The sequence below is a fragment of the Theobroma umbraticum genome, unplaced genomic scaffold (assembly GCF_002168275.2).
Source record: "Theobroma umbraticum cultivar Fairchild unplaced genomic scaffold, ASM216827v3 scaffold_30.0, whole genome shotgun sequence".
Lineage (NCBI taxonomy): Eukaryota > Viridiplantae > Streptophyta > Magnoliopsida > Malvales > Malvaceae > Theobroma > Theobroma umbraticum.
The window spans coordinates 2,365,582-2,382,685 of record NW_018397254.1 but is presented as its reverse complement, the minus strand read 5'-3'; the positions used below and the strand labels follow the sequence as shown (position 1 = coordinate 2,382,685).

The following is a 17,104-nucleotide window of genomic DNA, read 5'->3' as shown; positions in this document are numbered from 1 at the left end:
TATTACTACGTGTGAATTGGATGAAATCGGGAGGGTAAAATAAAATTTACAGCTGCCGTAATCTAAGTGTCAGATTTTTGGGGAGTGAAAATAAATGGGGAATTTGGGTTGGGAGAGGTGGCGTGGGGGGTTTGGTGGGGTCCAAGCCTCCTAGGGAGGTAGTAGGGTCTTTGAAGGGAGGAAAAGATAGCATCACGTGGCAGAAAACGTTAAAAATAAAACCACCTGGAAAGATGGGCAACGTGGCAGACATGCAGTGGAGAAAAGGGCAAAAGGCACGGAAAATTTTGTATCGCTGAAAGGACGCACTTTTTCCATACCACTATGCTAACTTTTTGTTAGAGATTTCCTTATTTTGGTTATTGGAAATCTCTTTCAATAATTGCTGTCTTTTTTTTTTATTTTGTCAGGTCAATATCGAAAAAGGTGTTTTATGGATCATTTTATTTTATATGTTTTAAAATTTTAATATAATATTAAATTAATTTGAATTAATAAATATTATCAGATCATTTATTAAGAAAATTATTTTAAATTTTATTATTAAAACTTGTATTTACTTTGCTTGTAAATCAAATTTTTACTTGTTTTTAACTGCAATATTAAAAAAAAAAATACAGCATGAAGATGCATTTTGCGATTATTCAATTTACCATTTACCTTCCAATAATTGAGATGGATTTTTACTTTGTAGTATAACTCTAACTTTGTTAAAACTATAAAATTGTATTTATTTATGTCAATAAGTTTTTGTTGTATTCTATCTCCGTTCTACATATTAATTCTGATAAATGCAACAACTTGCATATGTGTATGTACCTATATTTTTTCGTTTTTAGTGTTCAAGCACATGCAAGCATTTTTTTTATTAGAAAATGAAAAAAGCTTAACAAGCATGACGATTTAATGTAATTTTACAATATTTCAATTCTATGTCTATTAATTTTTTTTTTGCAAAAACTAAACTAAATTTTATATTTTGTTCATAGTATTGAGATTAATATGTAACTCTGTTACATTCTTTTATTTTTGCCTTAAATATCAAAAAAGCCCAAATTTGAGGACAGTGGCTCTATGTAGGAGATCAGAGGCAGAGGGAAATGGACTAATAGGTCGGTCCCCAAAACGTTTTAATTTTTTAAAAATTTTATATTTACTTAAAAAAAAGAATTTTGTCTCTATAAACATTAAATTTTAAATATAATTATTTTATAAACATTGTTCTCATCCCAGACATGAAATCTTAACTTCATCAACATAGGAGATATTTGTGTCTTTAAAAAAAAGGACAAATGAAGAAGACTCCTTGATTTATAACCAAATCGTCAAGAAGTTAAAATTTTGGAAATTAAAAATAAAAAACAAAACGATTGTTTGGTCTCATCTTTATTGGTAATGAAGCTTATTAGATGTCTAGTCAATGTTCATTGTCTTTGAGCTTTAACTTTGGGAATGAAAAAAGAGACTATGACTAATCACTCAATAACAATCAATAAACACCTAACGTCTACAATATTCTATAAATAATTGTCAAAGTACATTGGGGGAGCCTTGTCATTGTCTTAATTTTAATAATCAACAGTACAAGAACAATAACAATAAGAGGCGACACAGTGGTAACAATTGGATTGAGGTCATGGGAATGGGAAATTAGATCAAGTATTGTGTTAAAATGGGCCAAATTCAGAAAGCCATTACCTGTACTTAAGCCCAATACAAGCCAACCAAAGCTTTAAATTTCCATTGGGGTGAAAACAAACGCTATAAAAAGCTGCCCAAGAAGGCCAGATTTCATTCTAACTTGAAGAGTAAGGTAGTTATCTCTTGAGTCTTGCCCACCCACCGAGATGACAAAGACGAGGAAAAACAGAAGGAAAGGTGTCATTAAACTTGCCGAGCACAGTGAGGAAATTTTGGGCAGTGGGTTTAGCACATTGAAAGATACATTTTGGCTTTCAGGCCAAGAAGCAAGGAGCTGCAATTAATATGTTGGAGTTGTGGGCATGTTTGGTGGACAAAGAGCATTGCCAGTCATGTGTCCGGCCAATCCTTTTTCGTGTTTTTCTCCTGTGAATTGAACAAGCCTAGTACATCTCGTGGATTAAACGTAGTAGACATGAAAAAGACTTGTCCTCGGATATTGTTTCATTCACCTTTGCCACCTTCTGTTGGAACATTACTTGAACAACCACTCTTGTCCAAAATAAATCCCACAAGAAGGGAAAAACTCACTTCCCCACTCAACCTCTAAATAAAAACATGCCCCGACAGAGTATTGTTTTAGCCTCTAATTCTTAGTACTAAAATAGCCCCACTACTTTTGAGGATATAGTTTTGTTTTTTCCTCTTTATGAAGAGATTTATTCTTTTATAATTTTAAAAATGATTAATTATAATTTGACACATCAAGATCTCAATTGTTAACAAAATACATGATAATCGTTGGATCTCAATTATCTATATACGTGTTTACACGTTTAAGTATCATAAATATTTAAATAATATATTCAATACTAACATCATGATTAAAATTACATAATAACGCGATGTGTCTTTCTTTCTAAAAAATAGTTATTAAATTAGTAGAAAATATAAAATAATAAAAAAAAGGAAAAGATCTGAGCTATTGTGTCAGTGGGCTGGCTGGTTGCAATGCCACATAAGTATAACATTTTTAAAAGGCCAAAAATAATACACGGAATTCCCGTACTTGTATTTGTATACAGCTAATCAGAGTACGAATCACAGCTGGGAAATTTTGCCTCCTTTTTCTCCTACCAAAGCTTGATAAAGAACTTCCGACTCTCCCTACTTCTCTTTCTGCACATTGCAAAGTTTTTGAACTCCTCAAGGACCATTTATATCAACCCACGTGGCAGCTAGTCATTGGGGCCCACATCATCACCTCCGCAGATAATCTGGCCCATCTGCTTTCTGGGTCCCGCGATCTAATGAGGACTGTCATGTATAGTTATGGGTCCTATTCTACTGAAATAATACTTGGAAATAAATAAATAAATAAACAATACATAAATACCACGAGGAAGGATCTAAAATAACGTAGAGAAGTTTCCTTGGATTAAAAAAATAGGGTAATGCTGTCTCCACTTGCTGGTTGGCGTGGGAGTTAATCATCATTGCACATATCCCTGTGGAGGGTAATCTGGTAAATGAAACCATAAGGTTTGCGGGACCCACATCCCCAACTAGATGGAATGGGACACGTGGCAAACTCAAGTGGTGATTGTGCACCTTTATATCCTGCACATTATCGGGTAATGCTTAATATCCCTACAAAACAAAGCATAAAAATGATAAATAATTACACCATGAACATGAAAACAGGTTCCTTTGGTTGCCGGTCACATTGGAAGATGTTTGTTTGAACCAGAGAGAAACCAAGGACTGATTTTTGGACCCTGGAAAAAACTGAAGACTTTCCCATAAAACATATGTACTTGTTCAACGCATTTGCTAAGCTGGTCAGTCTCTTCTCTCTTTCTGGGATTGAAAAATGTGTGTTCTTTTTATGCATTTTAGTTTTCTTTAGTTGAAAAACTTTCAACTTTTTGTCTTTTTCTTATGTAAATTTTGCTGGGATTTCGTGTTTTTGGTAATTCGTGATTCTGTTTTGATATGGGGTTGTACGGTTGTTTTGTAAAGTATGTTGTTTTCTTTAGTTTTGTTATGTTATGAATAATCATGGGTTCTGTTGTGTGGTTGACGTTTTTGGGTTTTAGAGTTATGGTTGAGTTTTGCTTTGGGAGGTTTACTTTTCTATGCTAAGTTTAAATTAAGTTATGGATCTGCAAAGAGCATTTGAAGAGTGGTTTGTGATTGAATTCTCTGTATTTGGCAACTAAGTAAGAGGAATATTAATAAACTATAGAAAAGAGTTGATAAAAAATAAAAAGGGAAAAACCAGAACCTTGGGGTTTAAGCAAGTTGTCTGAGATTTAGAAATTCATGCTTTTGCTGTAGGCGATCATTGTGGAAGATCAAAGCCTTCTGCGACTCTGCTGTGGGAATTGTTCAGTTTATGAAGAAGATCAACAAGGCTATCTCTGATAAGAGTTTAACTGTATATCATGAGAAGCTCATGTTAGAAGTTGATTCTTTGCATGGGTTTGGTAAATGTGTTGTCTCACATAATTGATCTCATCTCTAACCTAGGAATCCAGCCAACTCGTGGATTAGATTGCAAAGCTGAGAAGAAAAGATGGTAGTTCTATATCATTTGATGTTGCTAGTGAGGTCTTGACAGGTGTTTTTCTATAATTATAGTCGCCCTCAGTGGCATGGAAATTGTCACTAGTGATAACATTAGCCTTCCTTCAATCCAATTCTGCAACTGTTACAAGGTTGCGAGCCTTACTAAGACAATTATGGACACAACTCAAATATCAAATTTGAGAGATCAGTATGTTCTTGGAGGGCAATTAGGATGGGGGCAATTTGGTGTGATTAGGGCATGCTCAGACAAGTTAACCGGTGAGGTTTTGGCTTGCAAGTCCATTGCTAAAGATAGGTTGGTCACACTAGATGATTTCTGCAGCATCAAGCTTGAGATTGAAATAATGACTAGGTTATCTGGGCACCCAAATGTTGTGGATCTAAAGGCAGTTTATGAAGATGAGGACTTTGTGCACTTGGTGATGGAGTTATGTGCAGGAGGGGAACTTTTCCACCGGCTTGAGAAATATGGGAGTTTTTCTGAGTTTGAGGCTCGTGTTCTTTTTAAGCATTTGATGGAAGTGGTCAAGTACTGTCACGATAATGGCATTGTTCATAGAGATCTCAAACCAGAAAATATTCTCTTAGCAACTAAATCCTCGTCATCTCCAATTAAACTAGCAGATTTTGGTCTTGCAACCTATATAAAACAGGGTGAGGTCTCTATTGTTCCTTTTATTTCATTTAGGGCATCTCGAAGACAACATTTGGTCTGTGATATTTTTAATGAAAGAATTTTGGTTTCATGTCAACAGGGCAAAGTTTGCATGGTACTGTTGGTAGCCCATTTTATATAGCGCCAGAGGTTTTGGCAGGGGGTTATAATCAAGCTGCCGATGTATGGAGTGCAGGAGTTATTTTGTATATTCTTCTAAGTGGGATGCCTCCTTTTGGGGGGAAGACTAAATCAAAGATATTTGATGCTGTTAGGGCTGCTGAACTAAGATTCCCTACTGATCTTTGGGATCACATCTCTGTATCTGCGAGGGATTTGATCACTGGAATGCTTTGTGTAGACCCTTCTAAGAGGCTCACTGCAGCAAAGGTTCTAGGTAAGTTGATGTATAAATTTTTGTCTGTGCTGAGTGCACATAATTGCATTGCAAGTTAATAAGAGGCTATGAAACTAGTAATATGATTTTCCAGGTAAACCAGTTGGTGGTATGCTTGTTTCCTGAAATTAAAAAGGTACAAAATTAGCTTAATAATTGAAAAGCTATTTAACAAATTAGTTCATAGTACTGCCATGTTTTAATTAAGAAAAAGAATGCTGTTCACACTCTTTAGACCATTAGGCTATCACTTGAAAGTTGAAAGCACTTCAGATGCATGGTTTAGAAGCTACTTTTGTCATCAAATATTCAATTTGGAGGTTCATCAAACAAATATGACAGTATGGTTTGATCAATAAAGAATTAAGGACGTTGTTAGGATTTAGTTAATGCAACGCAAGAGTCCACGGAGCTTTTTCCTCTTGTCACAGTCCTAAGAAGCAGGAAAGTTGCATGCTATACTTTTCAATTTTTAGCATGGTTTCAAAACTAGGCTTTTAGCCCTTCGGAAAGAGTTTGTTTCAATTTATACCTTCTAATAGAAGTCACTGCCTTTCACAGCTCACCCCTGGGTGGAGGATTGCAGACAAGTAGCTGAAGAAGCATTGAAACACCACAACCTTGATTGCAGAGAGCTCGAAGTAGGACGAGGTTCTTTTGCCATGCCATTCATAAAAAGAAATCAGGATTATAGCTTTAGTGATGGATCACCTGTGTCTGCCAATGGCCAACTGGGAACACCTGCGTTCACTTGCAAATCATCCTTTTCTTCTTTCTTAGTTGAAAATGCAAGTCCTTGTTCTGAATCTGTGGGTTTTTCATTTAGCAGCTGCTGTCAATCGAGTGCAGCAGAATTTTCATCCACAATTCCATCAATGCCAAGCTTTACATTCTTCAGTCCAACTGCTGCCGTTGTACCACTAAAAATTTCTTTGGAAGCTAAAGCTGAGACATCAAAGATGGGCAAAGAATATGGAGGTATTTGTTTTCATTTTATTCTTGGCTAGAGGCTGCTATCTTCCTTTTTTTTCTTGAAAAACTGAACAAGGAAAAATGGCTTATGGAACTTGATACTAGTGGCTACTTCTCATAATTAATTGGAGAATGCCAAAAGTGGATTAATGGGGAATCAGAACATTATGCTGACTTCTTTCTCTCACTCTGCAGAATCAAACTTAGTAAAGCTATTTATGTTGCCGGATACTTCAGTTGCAGTGGAACACAGGGCAGGAGAAGTGGAACAAAAGACAGAAATTCGCCGGGGAGGACCCAATGGATCTCGCCTTGCAGGCATTCATAGTAAAAGGAATCACACTATTGGTCTTGGTGAGGTTGATCACTTTGACCTTGTGGTGACTGAGTCAGTAATCCGTTGGGCATCCTGCACTCATATTCCTACCGCGCCATCACTTAGATTATCCCTCGTATGCTAGAAGTGTTGATACAAGGTTTGAGCAAAAGGGGAACAACTATATACACTGATATTGACTGGAACAGAAATAGCAGACGTGACACATCCGGGAACATAGATGCAGATGTGAGATATGTATATCAAATCTGAGGAGCTGAGCTTTGGTAAAAAGGGATCTGTTGGCTTAATTTCATGTTGGTGTTTGAGTGATGATGCTTTTCTGAATTTGAAGATTGAAATTGGCATTATGTTCAGAGTCAGGCGATGTAATAGGGTACAACTTCTTATTCATCCTCTAACAAGCTGCCCTGTAACTTGGGAGAAACATTTTTGATCCCTTATTGTTTGTAAATTGTAATTTCCGATGAAAATACTTGGAAAAATGCTGCTTTCCACCATCAATACATTTTGAGAGAACTGTTTTCACTAACTAACAGTTAGCCTCTTTTCTGGTAAAAAGATTGCGTTTGCCGGGAGTCGAACCCGGGTCTATTGCTTGGAAGGCAATTATCCTAACCGTTGGACTACAAACGCGAGGTTCAGTGACTTATCCTTAACTACCGACATCTAGAGCGTTAAGTAGAAGGAGACACGGAACCCTACAGCCAAGGGCTTGCGTTACTAAATCAAAAAAAGTCTATTCACTCCTGAATTCCAAGCTGAGGCCAACAGCAGAGATTCCTCATCGTTTGGTCATGGAAAGAAATAGTTTAATAAAATAACGTGCCGCTGAAGGTGATTGCAATCCAGTCATCCCTTGGGAAGACCGAGAGCAACCCAAACCAACAGGAAATGAAACTAAAATACAAATTTACTAGTATTCTTAGCTTCCTTCTTAACTCTTAAGCACTACCATTTACATCACTGTACGAGCAAGTTAAACAGAGGCAGTTGGCATGATGAACACATAAACGAAAATTTTGTAGACAAGTGACTTCCAAAAAAATAATCTTGGAACAAAATTCGTTTCAGTAGTGAGCCATCAGCACCTGGCTTGAAACGGGCATCCAAAAGATTTAATAGGAATCACAGAAACAGTTCCCCATAATTTTTCAGCATAAGGTAATAACTGTAATCTCTGTTTATGGTAAAACTGCTGTGGGCATACAATAATCTCATCAAGTCTGATTATGAAAATAGGCCCCCTTGCTTTTAGAGCCGCCAGAACAAGCTGGGCTAGTCCCTAGAATTGCCGACCCTGGCATAATGTGAAGGAATAATATCCAGGAAAATTGCACTCATTCAGGATTACATTATATTTGCTGGGGCTCAAGATGATGGAATAAATGATGTCACCTATAGTTACTTTACAATGCAGGCGCATATTCTTGAATTGCTGTAGCCAGTTTGTTTCGGTCATCCTCTGATTTTGTTCTAATTAAGAAGGTACGTGCCACAACATTATCATTATTGCCACCATCATCCTACAAAATCCAAGAGAAATCACTGTTTTTAAAAATTAACAACATAAAACATAATACAAACATGGTCAAATGCTGCAAGAAAAATTTTGAAAGCTAATCCTGGTATGTCAGACAGGTTTATGCCAAAAAGACTTGTCATACCTGGATCAGCATATCTTTTTTTCAAAGATTCTAACTACCAATATATTTCTCATCAATTCCACATCCAAACTCCAAATCAGTAAGGGTTTACTACACGATTGCAGCCTGCTTAGCTCTTTATACACATTTATTACTACTCGCAACCTTCTGAGGTCATCCCCACATATGATCCCACCAAATTGGGTCCTGCAGTATAAATTGGAAATGGTGTTGTTCTCTAGCAATTTTCTAAAAGTGGTTGTTCTCAAGATTTGAACTTGTATCTAGTGCTTGTAAGCTCATGTGTAAGCATTGCACCAGGCAATTGGTCCTGATGTTACTTTCAACAGTTTATGGTAGAAATACATGTCAATTTCCTATATCAAACGCTTTCCTCTGGATGCCCTAAATAAAAAGTATATGTACATGTTGACCTCTAATATTATGCTTGTATTTCAAATGAATGACTTCATATATGATAATCCACAAGAATTGAGGATAAAGGGGATAATGACATCTTTGACTTGTTCAAAAACCAAAGCACCACAGTTGTAGTTCGATAGACAAACCTAAAGCAACAACCTCAACTAGTGAGTGCTCTAATAGGGGATAACATAAGAAATTCCAGCTGCTGCTTTGGCCAGAAGCTAAGCTATTGCTAAGTAATATTCGTGATCAGAAAATAAAAATAACATGATAGAGTTTGATACTTGATCAGAACAGCATAAAATACCAATAATATCCAAATATTTGGCTTCCAAATATATTACCGAAGTATGAAATATTGCAACAAGGGAATTCTTTTGTGCACTTGTCTTGATCCCTGGATATAGCAAAGCATTAAGTAACACCTTTCCCACCTGCCAGCAGAAGATGGTTATGGAAGTTAAAGCTAGTTAAAAAAAGGGACTTTTTGTCAGGCAGTTGTAAAAGTGAACTATCTTATATCTGCTAACTAAACAACAGCTTATGCATGAATCATATTTCTAAAACCAATACATGCACATGAAGAAACATACGTCATTCCGAACAACAATTGTTGGTTTGGAATCTGCTGAACCCTTGCTAATACCCTCTTTGCACTTAATGGAAAGCTGCCCTGTGCCTTTATCTTTCCATGAATCTTTATCTGCTGGATCAGTTGACTGGTATAACAAAAGGGAGGGAAAGAGATTACACAAGAGAAGGTCAGATCAAACAACATGTCTCAAGTCAAGAGTAGGCAGATCTATAATTTCTGAGGATATACCTTGACATAAAGCTTGCATTTGACTTCATGAACAACAACAATACCCTTCTCCTCTGACTTCTTCACCGATGGGCTGCTAGGCTGAGGTAACTCATTTTCTGACAATCCAAAATGACACATTACCATGCAAGTAATGAGAAATATGAAAAGAAAACTAAAAAGTTGAGAGACAAAAGAGAGAGAGAGTTAACCTATCTACTTAAAACCAAGAAACAGAAATAACCTCGAGATGAAAAGCAAAAAGTTGCAGGATAAGGTTGACTTTATTGAAGTAATGGTTTAAAACAAAAATAATATCTAGTAAATAAGGATTAAAGGGTAAAGTTTCATTTTCGCACCATCATCTGCGTCATCTGATGCATTGTTGTTCACAGCAACTGAGCTTTGACTTCCTGGAAAGGCCAAAATAGGACGCAGAATTAGAATCAATCTGACAAAACTAACATGAATAGCATCCAAATTCTTGCCTTCAATCGAGCTTGCCACTTAAAACCTTTGTCCTTTTTAAAAGGCATGGGCAAATTGTCTTAATATTTTCAAGCAAATAATGTCCAATGACACAACTCAAATCCTTAGTCAGATTTGTCATAGAAAGTCAATTCAACACCTACCAAACAAGACAGGAGTCTGACTATTGGAGAATATTCCAGAGCTCCAAGGAGCTGTAAAGCTTGTGGTCATGCCAGATGAGGTGAAGCTAGTTGTTGGACCGGCTGAAGTAGAACTTGTGGCTGTACTGCCAAATGTAAAGCTCGAATTTGAACCAGCTGACATAAAGCTCGTAGTCATACCAGCTGGAGTGAAGCTTGTAGTTGAACTAGCTGAGGTGAAGCTTGTACTTGTATACACGGGAGAAAATATTTTATTCATATCAGCTGGAGTAGGACTTGTAGCCATAGTACCTGAAGAAAAGCTCACGGTCGTGGTGCCGGGAGAAAAGCTCATGGTTGTAGTGCCTAGAGAAAAGCTCGGGGTTGTAGTGCCTAGACTAAAGCCTGTAGTTGTGCTGCTTGGAGTGAATCCAGTTTTTACTTGAAAAAATTTATTCTCAGTATTCTTAGTTTCAGGCACCACTTTACTTCCACTTTTTTGAGATTCAGGAACAGACAAGCTGTCACTATTTACAGCATTTGCTTTGAGCCAGTTGACAACATCACTGAACTTCTCCTGCAAAGAGGAATCGAGAATACCATTCAAGTCAGCAAACAAAAACAATTACATCTTGCATTTAAGTGGTCTAGTGAATTTAAACATTATTACAAGTCCTAGTTACCGAAACAAGGGTTATTTGCAATATATGCCAAGTTAACCCATCGATTCATGGTTAAATGATGGGTAGGAGAATTTCAAAATATGCATATATAGTCTGTTAATAAACGTCCTAGAAGAATGATATATTTTTAAATACCTCTGATTCTTTGTCATCTAAAAGGTACATGGCATGAGCAAGTAATTCCCGATAGCAAACTACTGATATATGAGTCATGCATGAGAACTAGCATTAATTTGACTCTTATCGAGAAATAACATGAAGAAACTGCGTTAAATTCTTCTGCAAGGGGTTAACAAAATCAATGAATTACAGAAAGGATGTTCTATAAGATAAAGAAAAGTAGCATGAGCCACAAAACAAAGTCAAATAAAACATTTTGATTTTCCTCAAGTGAAAGGAAAAATCATCAGAAATTACCATAATGTTTGAAGCATAAGTTAGGTAGTCCTGAACACCATCTTCCCAAAGCTCATCAGGGTGATTCTTCAGTTGTGATTGCACCCAACTGTTAAAATAAAATATTGTTATGGAGAAATAAGTACAAATTTATAAGTTTAATAAGGTCCAAGAACAACACAAGCAAGAAATTTAACTTTTCTAAGGACTGGTAAGATATCAATACAGAAAGCTCAAAAGAATATTAAGTACACCAGACATGCTCTATGAGTAGCACAAGAACACCATCACTTAATCTTTACCAAACATGTAAAGCAGAAGTAAGTTGTTCAAACATCACGCAATAAAATAGATAGAGAGATAGGACCTTGCAAATTGGGTGTTGAGAGCCTTCACATGCTGCCGAGACAACTCAGCTCGCTGTGGGTCTAGTGGTGGTGTTGCAGTTGACTGCTGTTGAGATGGTTCTGCCCTTTGCGCATCAAAAGGAGATCCTGCCATTATTCTTTTATTCCGAAACTGCACCATTTTTGATAAACAAACAATAAGCCTCGACAAAGTCACTGATGCATCAAGCCATCTAATGATAACAACTAACTATTTAGTATTTGCACAAAATAGCCATAATCACTCCCCCATCTTTCAAACAATCCTTGCTTTGACAAGTAAACTTCTAGTTAAATCATTCTTATTTTCATCCACTGCATTGAACTTGGTTTTTCTTTTTTATTCCATTATTCCATACCTGAAACTAATTTGCTCCAGTCCATTGTTTGGTTGATTTTCTCTGCTTTGCTAAACATTATTTCTAAAATACTTGCTAACTAGCATAATCAAAATCCCAGCTTAAACAATATGTAGACAATGACGGCTAAGTTCAACAGCTTCAGCTTCTATCAACCTCAAGTTCCTTCTTGAAAATTGAATAAACCCACATCCAAATAAAAAGAAAAAAGAAAAAGAGAACTTTCAATCAACCTAAAATACCTGCCAGCTAAGAAAAACTAAAAATCATGCAGAAGATTCAAATTTTAACATTTTTTGCCTTTAATTTATAGCTCATTTACTTCCTGATATATAATGAAACTTTACAACTCAATTTAATACACAAAATCCTGTAAAAGAAATGCCCATTTTCTTCATTTTAGCATTGAGAAGAATAAAATAAAACCAAGAACATCGAATTAGGGTTAGACTATCAATTCAAGGTAGGAACAATGAAGCAAAATTTTTTAAAAAACTTAAATAAAAATATGTAAAATTTCAGAAAACTCACAGCAGAATCGTTGGTATCGGCGACCGAGCCCGATAAGGCAAACCGTTTCGTTCCTTTCATGGCGGTTCAATGAAGATTTAAAAAAAAAAACACACAGGGGAGGGGGTTTTTAGGGTTCAAAAAAAAAATGTTCTGGCTTTTTTTTCAGGCTACTGAAGAGAGATGGGGGCTTCTTTTTATTTGAGACTAATTATGGAAAAATTTTAAAACCGGAATGGGTAGATTATGGGCGTCCGATCAGGTGGGGAACCAGACATTTAATTGGGACCGTCGGATTGGTTTCCGAAGTCTCGTGGGCCACGTGCTTGTTTAATTGTCTCATAGCGCCCCCCACCATGGGCTTGGCCCTTTAATAATGGGAGATACACGTGGTCACCATTTACATATATATATAATAATACGGCACGTCGTCTTCCTTTTATACGGTGAAGCAACTGCCGCGGAATACTTGTACGACATTCTCGACCTTCCATTGCATGTTGGGGATGTCAGTTCTATACTTACTTTAGAATATGATCCCGGCAGTATTATTCCATTTTTATATCTATAATATTTAGACTACTTGCAGTCCAATTTTTAACGGATTATTATTATTTTTAATTTAAAGAAGAAACGTTTACAATTTTACCATTAAAGTAAATACACTTGCTTACATTTTTTACCATTGAGGTATACACGGTACAAACACTTGTTGCTGAACCAAACATACGGACTAATTTAACTTAAAATGAAATTCAAGGAAAATAATCAACATTTTTGTTGTTGATCCATAACTCTATTTTAGTGAAAAATAAGCCATTTATCAATTCAATTGGTTACAGCATCAAAGAGAGTAGAGGCTACAGCCTACATCACTAGCTATTTACCCCAACTTTCTTTTATTTGTTACTACTCATCACCTATAATGCAGTGGGTTCAGTAAGGAAACCAAAAATATTAAATGAATATGAAAACATTTGACATAGACAGGAAAAGGAGGCAATCTTGATCTGGGGGCTAGAGCCTTGAATAATTTCAAATTACTTTTCAGACTAGGGGCTTTCTCTCTTCACCTCCTTCAAATTCTACACTTTCAGCTTCTTGGGATGGGGTTTTTGGATGCATGGCATTTACATTTGAGATTGGGATCCTAGGTGCTGGCTTACTATCTGGCAACATCTTCAATATGATTCCCATAGCTATGAGCAACAGCCCTGACCCGTGCTGTTCAGTTAATGGTTTTGTAAATATCATGTATGACAGCAACAAAGTGACAGCTTTTCTAGCAGTTGTTATCTGCAAGCCAGTGCCAAAGAAGAAAAGTAATAGTTAGATGAAATCATGATGTAGTTGAGAATGGATCTTCAGTAAACCAAATATCCAAGAGAAATTATAAGTATATTTACCATGGCAGTGGTAGCAGCACCAAAAATAGCAATAAGGGATAAAACAGACACTTGACCGATGAATGTGGCCATGGCTTCAAACACCAACACCCCATACACATAAGGATGCTGCAATTCATTGACATTACCCAAAAACAAATATCAATAACAACAAGAGATTATGGTATCAGTCAAAATGTTGAAAATGAATGTACAAAGAAGAAAGGAATAACCATCTAGGTGCTCTTCACTGTTAGAAATTACTTTTGATTAAGATCACACCAACGGAGCAAGAGACGAGATGCAAGTAGGAAATATCAGTAGGCTTTACATGCCTTTGTGCGTGTGTGATTGGTTTGGGGTTATGCGCTAAGTCCACCAAAATAAAACTGATGAACCTCTGTTGGTCCCAGGAGTGTGTCATTTTGTAACTGAGAATATCTTATAACATAAGAGTTAATAATTTCCCCATAAAATCTACTAAATGTCAGCTACTCCCCATGTCCAATCTAAAGAATGACAGCAACTCTTCATAAGTCTTGACTTGGAGAATTGTATTCAACACTAACTAGAATGGTCAACTACCAAATTATTGATTTCTCCGAGGAAAATTAATTTTGATAGAACTAGTGGGCACGTTGTACATGACTTCACCGCAGCCCTTTCTTGTTTTAAGTCACAAAGAAAACGTTATTTTATGCACCCATGGCCCCTGGCAGGGGAGGAGGGTGTGGAAGGAAGAATTAAATCAATAAAATAAAGAGGCAGTGACCCTGGGGGAGGGCGTGCAGGGAGGGCATTGCTCTTTACCTGAGAACAAGAATTCCAGGCAGTAACGAGCTCTCCCGTTAGAATCATTGGTACAAGCAAGAAAGGAATCCCGACTACTGTTGAGCAGAACAACATCTCCATCTGTAGAAGAAAATTAATAAATATAAATAGACATAAAAGTATCAGTACTTTATTTCTGATTGTTCTCGTTCCCAGCAGAAATGAGAAAAAAACCTTTAATGGGTAACCTGTGTTGTTTCCGGATTCATGGTGAAAATTGCTTCTTGGAAATTACCCAAAAAGGCGTCCATGATTAAAGCACCTGAAATCATGATAATACCAATGATGCTAAAATTGGGAGATGTCTGGGCATCTGCTAAGGTGAAAAGGATGAGACCAACAACAAGAAGCAGAGCAGAGATGTATTCATGAAATGGGTATTTCCTTCTCAGGCCAGGGATGAAGGCACCCATAATCATAACTGGCAGTACCTAAAATCTCAGAACAATAGAAGTTTCGTATGTTAGAATTAAAAAAAAAAAAAAGAATCTTGAATTACATTGCGGAATACTACAATTGCTTCAGAACGGAGATACAGGCATTCTTTGAACTCTGATAAACTGATTAGGTGCAAGAAATTTTTTCCTCATTTGGCTAAAGAAAGGATGGCAACAAGCAATTTTTACACGAATTCTTTCACTCGTTACCTTTGTAGATTTGAACATAATTTGAGCAGGGTAGTTAAGGTAAGCCAATGAACCCTTCGTTAAACCATGAGAACCCATGAGAACAGCAGATAGTTTCACGTATGTTTGCCATGGATTGGCCATTTGCTTTATAGTAAAGCCTTGAAGCCGTATCAATATCAGGTAAACAAATCCTTGTACAAAAGTAAAATACCATCCATAGCTGAAAACATTTGCAAGATTTAAGTCAAGATATATCCAAGTATACTGTCAAGCATATTTAAAAGATATACAGAAAAACAATAAAAAAAAAAAAGAGGAGAAATTTATGATGAATTTACCTGAATTGAAGCCTATTATACACATATTCCTACAACCAAGCAAAAGAACACATCAGTTATCTGGTTGAAATGGGAATTTAAAATCCAATAAAACAGTGCAAGTAGTATTCATTGAATCATTTCACCATAGAAATCAACTGGTCAAAGCCATGAAATGGCAAATGCAGAGAACCTACTCGAGACCAACGTTTCAACTAATTTTTGCCAACTTTTGACAACCAAACAAGACAAAAATATAATACTAATAGAATTTCCTAACTCTCTTCCTACCATAATTTCTTAGCAACCAAACACAGAGAAACCCAGAAAAAGAAAAAGAAAAAAGACCCGGCATGCATGACTGAGAGTTCGTCACATGCAGAGTCAAGAAACCATAGCAAATTAAATGACCGGTTCAAAACAACAAGATAGTTAAAATTTTCAAAAAGAATTGCTCATTAGACACCCCAAGAAGGATCAAATAAAAGTTAACAAATTAAAAGAACAAACCTCACAAACGCCGTTAACAAGGTAACCAAAGAAGAATCCGGATGAACAAATAAGAAATTGTTGCCATTTCGGTCTATCTGTAAGAGAAATCCCAAACAAAGACCTTGCTTGATCCTCGCTTTTCATCTCCTTTCAACAAGTCCTGATCGTTTAATTTACTCAGCACCAAATCTCAGCCCAAATAAATAAATTCAACCCCTGAACAAAGAACCAGAATAGAGCCCAGAAAACAGATGAAAAGAGGGCATTCAAATAACGTTTTCTTGTTTATTTTATTACCCTGAACGATAAAAATGTTGGATTTTTATTTTTACAAGAAGAAGGAAAGTATCAAAAGAATATTTTAAAAAAACTTATACCCGCCTCTACTCTCTCCCTCACTAAAAATAATATTAGTATCAAATTTAGGGGAGAGAGAGAGACTTGTGAAGTGCGAGGCTTTTGTGCTTCTTTCTCTCTCTGGGAAAACGGTGGCAACGGACTTAAAAGGCTTTAAAAGAGGGTGGCTAAGGAGTTAGGGGGATGCTTTAAGAGGAGAGGAATAAAATACTTGGGTAGGTAGGGCGAGACGGAGCGAGTCCACTTCAAGCTCCCCGGTCTCAGCACGAGGGAGATTCTCTGCAAACTCTCGGAAAATTGTTTTTTTTTCTCGAGAAAATGGGAATCAAATATACTTATCATGTATACGAGACTTTTGACTTTTTGAGGAGCTTAACTTTATCCAAATCACAAGTACCTTGAATCTTATCAACAACAACTATGGAATTAATCCATTTTTTTTAATTTTATTATCTTATTATTGCCAACTCCCAACTCCATATAAATCTAAAAGCATCTTTCTTATTTAGAAGCGTTTGAAATTTATATGGAGTTGACAATAATAGAATAATAAAAGCATTTTTATTTATTTTATTTTATTTTTTATTAAATACTATTTAAGTATTTTATTATTAATATAGAAAAAAATTGCTCTTCTTCATTTATTTTATATCATTAAACATATTTTTTTTCTTTACAAG

The 17,104-nt window shown here is 36.1% G+C and overlaps 3 protein-coding genes and 1 non-coding gene across 5 annotated transcripts; 1 reads left to right on the top strand and 3 right to left on the bottom strand.

Moving 5' to 3' along the window:
- Window positions 1-3,302: 3,302 nt before the first annotated feature.
- Window positions 3,303-7,117, top strand: LOC110413258 (calcium-dependent protein kinase 26). Its single transcript, XM_089783520.1, has 5 exons — window positions 3,303-3,482; window positions 3,982-4,887; window positions 4,989-5,285; window positions 5,847-6,263; window positions 6,453-7,117. The coding sequence occupies exons 2-5, from the start codon at window positions 4,299-4,301 to the stop codon at window positions 6,716-6,718; spliced, it is 1,569 nt and encodes a 522-aa protein (XP_089639646.1). The 5' UTR covers window positions 3,303-3,482; window positions 3,982-4,298; the 3' UTR covers window positions 6,719-7,117.
- A 41-nt stretch (window positions 7,118-7,158) lies between these two features.
- Window positions 7,159-7,230, bottom strand: TRNAG-UCC (transfer RNA glycine (anticodon UCC)). The gene has a single exon. It is a non-coding gene; the product is annotated as a tRNA-Gly (tRNA).
- Window positions 7,231-7,546: 316 nt separating this feature from the next.
- Window positions 7,547-12,604, bottom strand: LOC110414257 (Pleckstrin homology (PH) domain superfamily protein). 2 transcript variants are annotated; one of them, XM_021425360.2, is made up of 10 exons: window positions 12,435-12,604; window positions 11,526-11,677; window positions 11,180-11,267; window positions 10,392-10,656; window positions 10,101-10,256; window positions 9,828-9,881; window positions 9,490-9,587; window positions 9,260-9,385; window positions 9,011-9,100; window positions 7,547-8,120 (listed from the first exon to the last, which is right to left on the bottom strand). In XM_021425360.2, exons 1-10 carry the CDS (start codon window positions 12,492-12,494, stop codon window positions 8,004-8,006), a joined length of 1,206 nt encoding a protein of 401 aa, XP_021281035.1. In that variant the 5' UTR covers window positions 12,495-12,604; the 3' UTR covers window positions 7,547-8,003. The 2 variants fall into 2 exon arrangements, with proteins under 2 accessions (XP_021281035.1, XP_021281027.1); XM_021425352.2 differs by having other exon boundaries at window positions 7,564-8,120; window positions 10,101-10,656.
- A 563-nt stretch (window positions 12,605-13,167) lies between these two features.
- LOC110426033 (UDP-galactose/UDP-glucose transporter 4-like) lies at window positions 13,168-16,817 on the bottom strand. Its single transcript, XM_021441116.2, has 7 exons — window positions 16,086-16,817; window positions 15,597-15,625; window positions 15,277-15,478; window positions 14,818-15,060; window positions 14,609-14,710; window positions 13,820-13,927; window positions 13,168-13,709 (listed from the first exon to the last, which is right to left on the bottom strand). Exons 1-7 carry the CDS (start codon window positions 16,209-16,211, stop codon window positions 13,461-13,463), a joined length of 1,059 nt encoding a protein of 352 aa, XP_021296791.1. The 5' UTR covers window positions 16,212-16,817; the 3' UTR covers window positions 13,168-13,460.
- Between the last annotated feature and the right edge of the window lie 287 nt (window positions 16,818-17,104).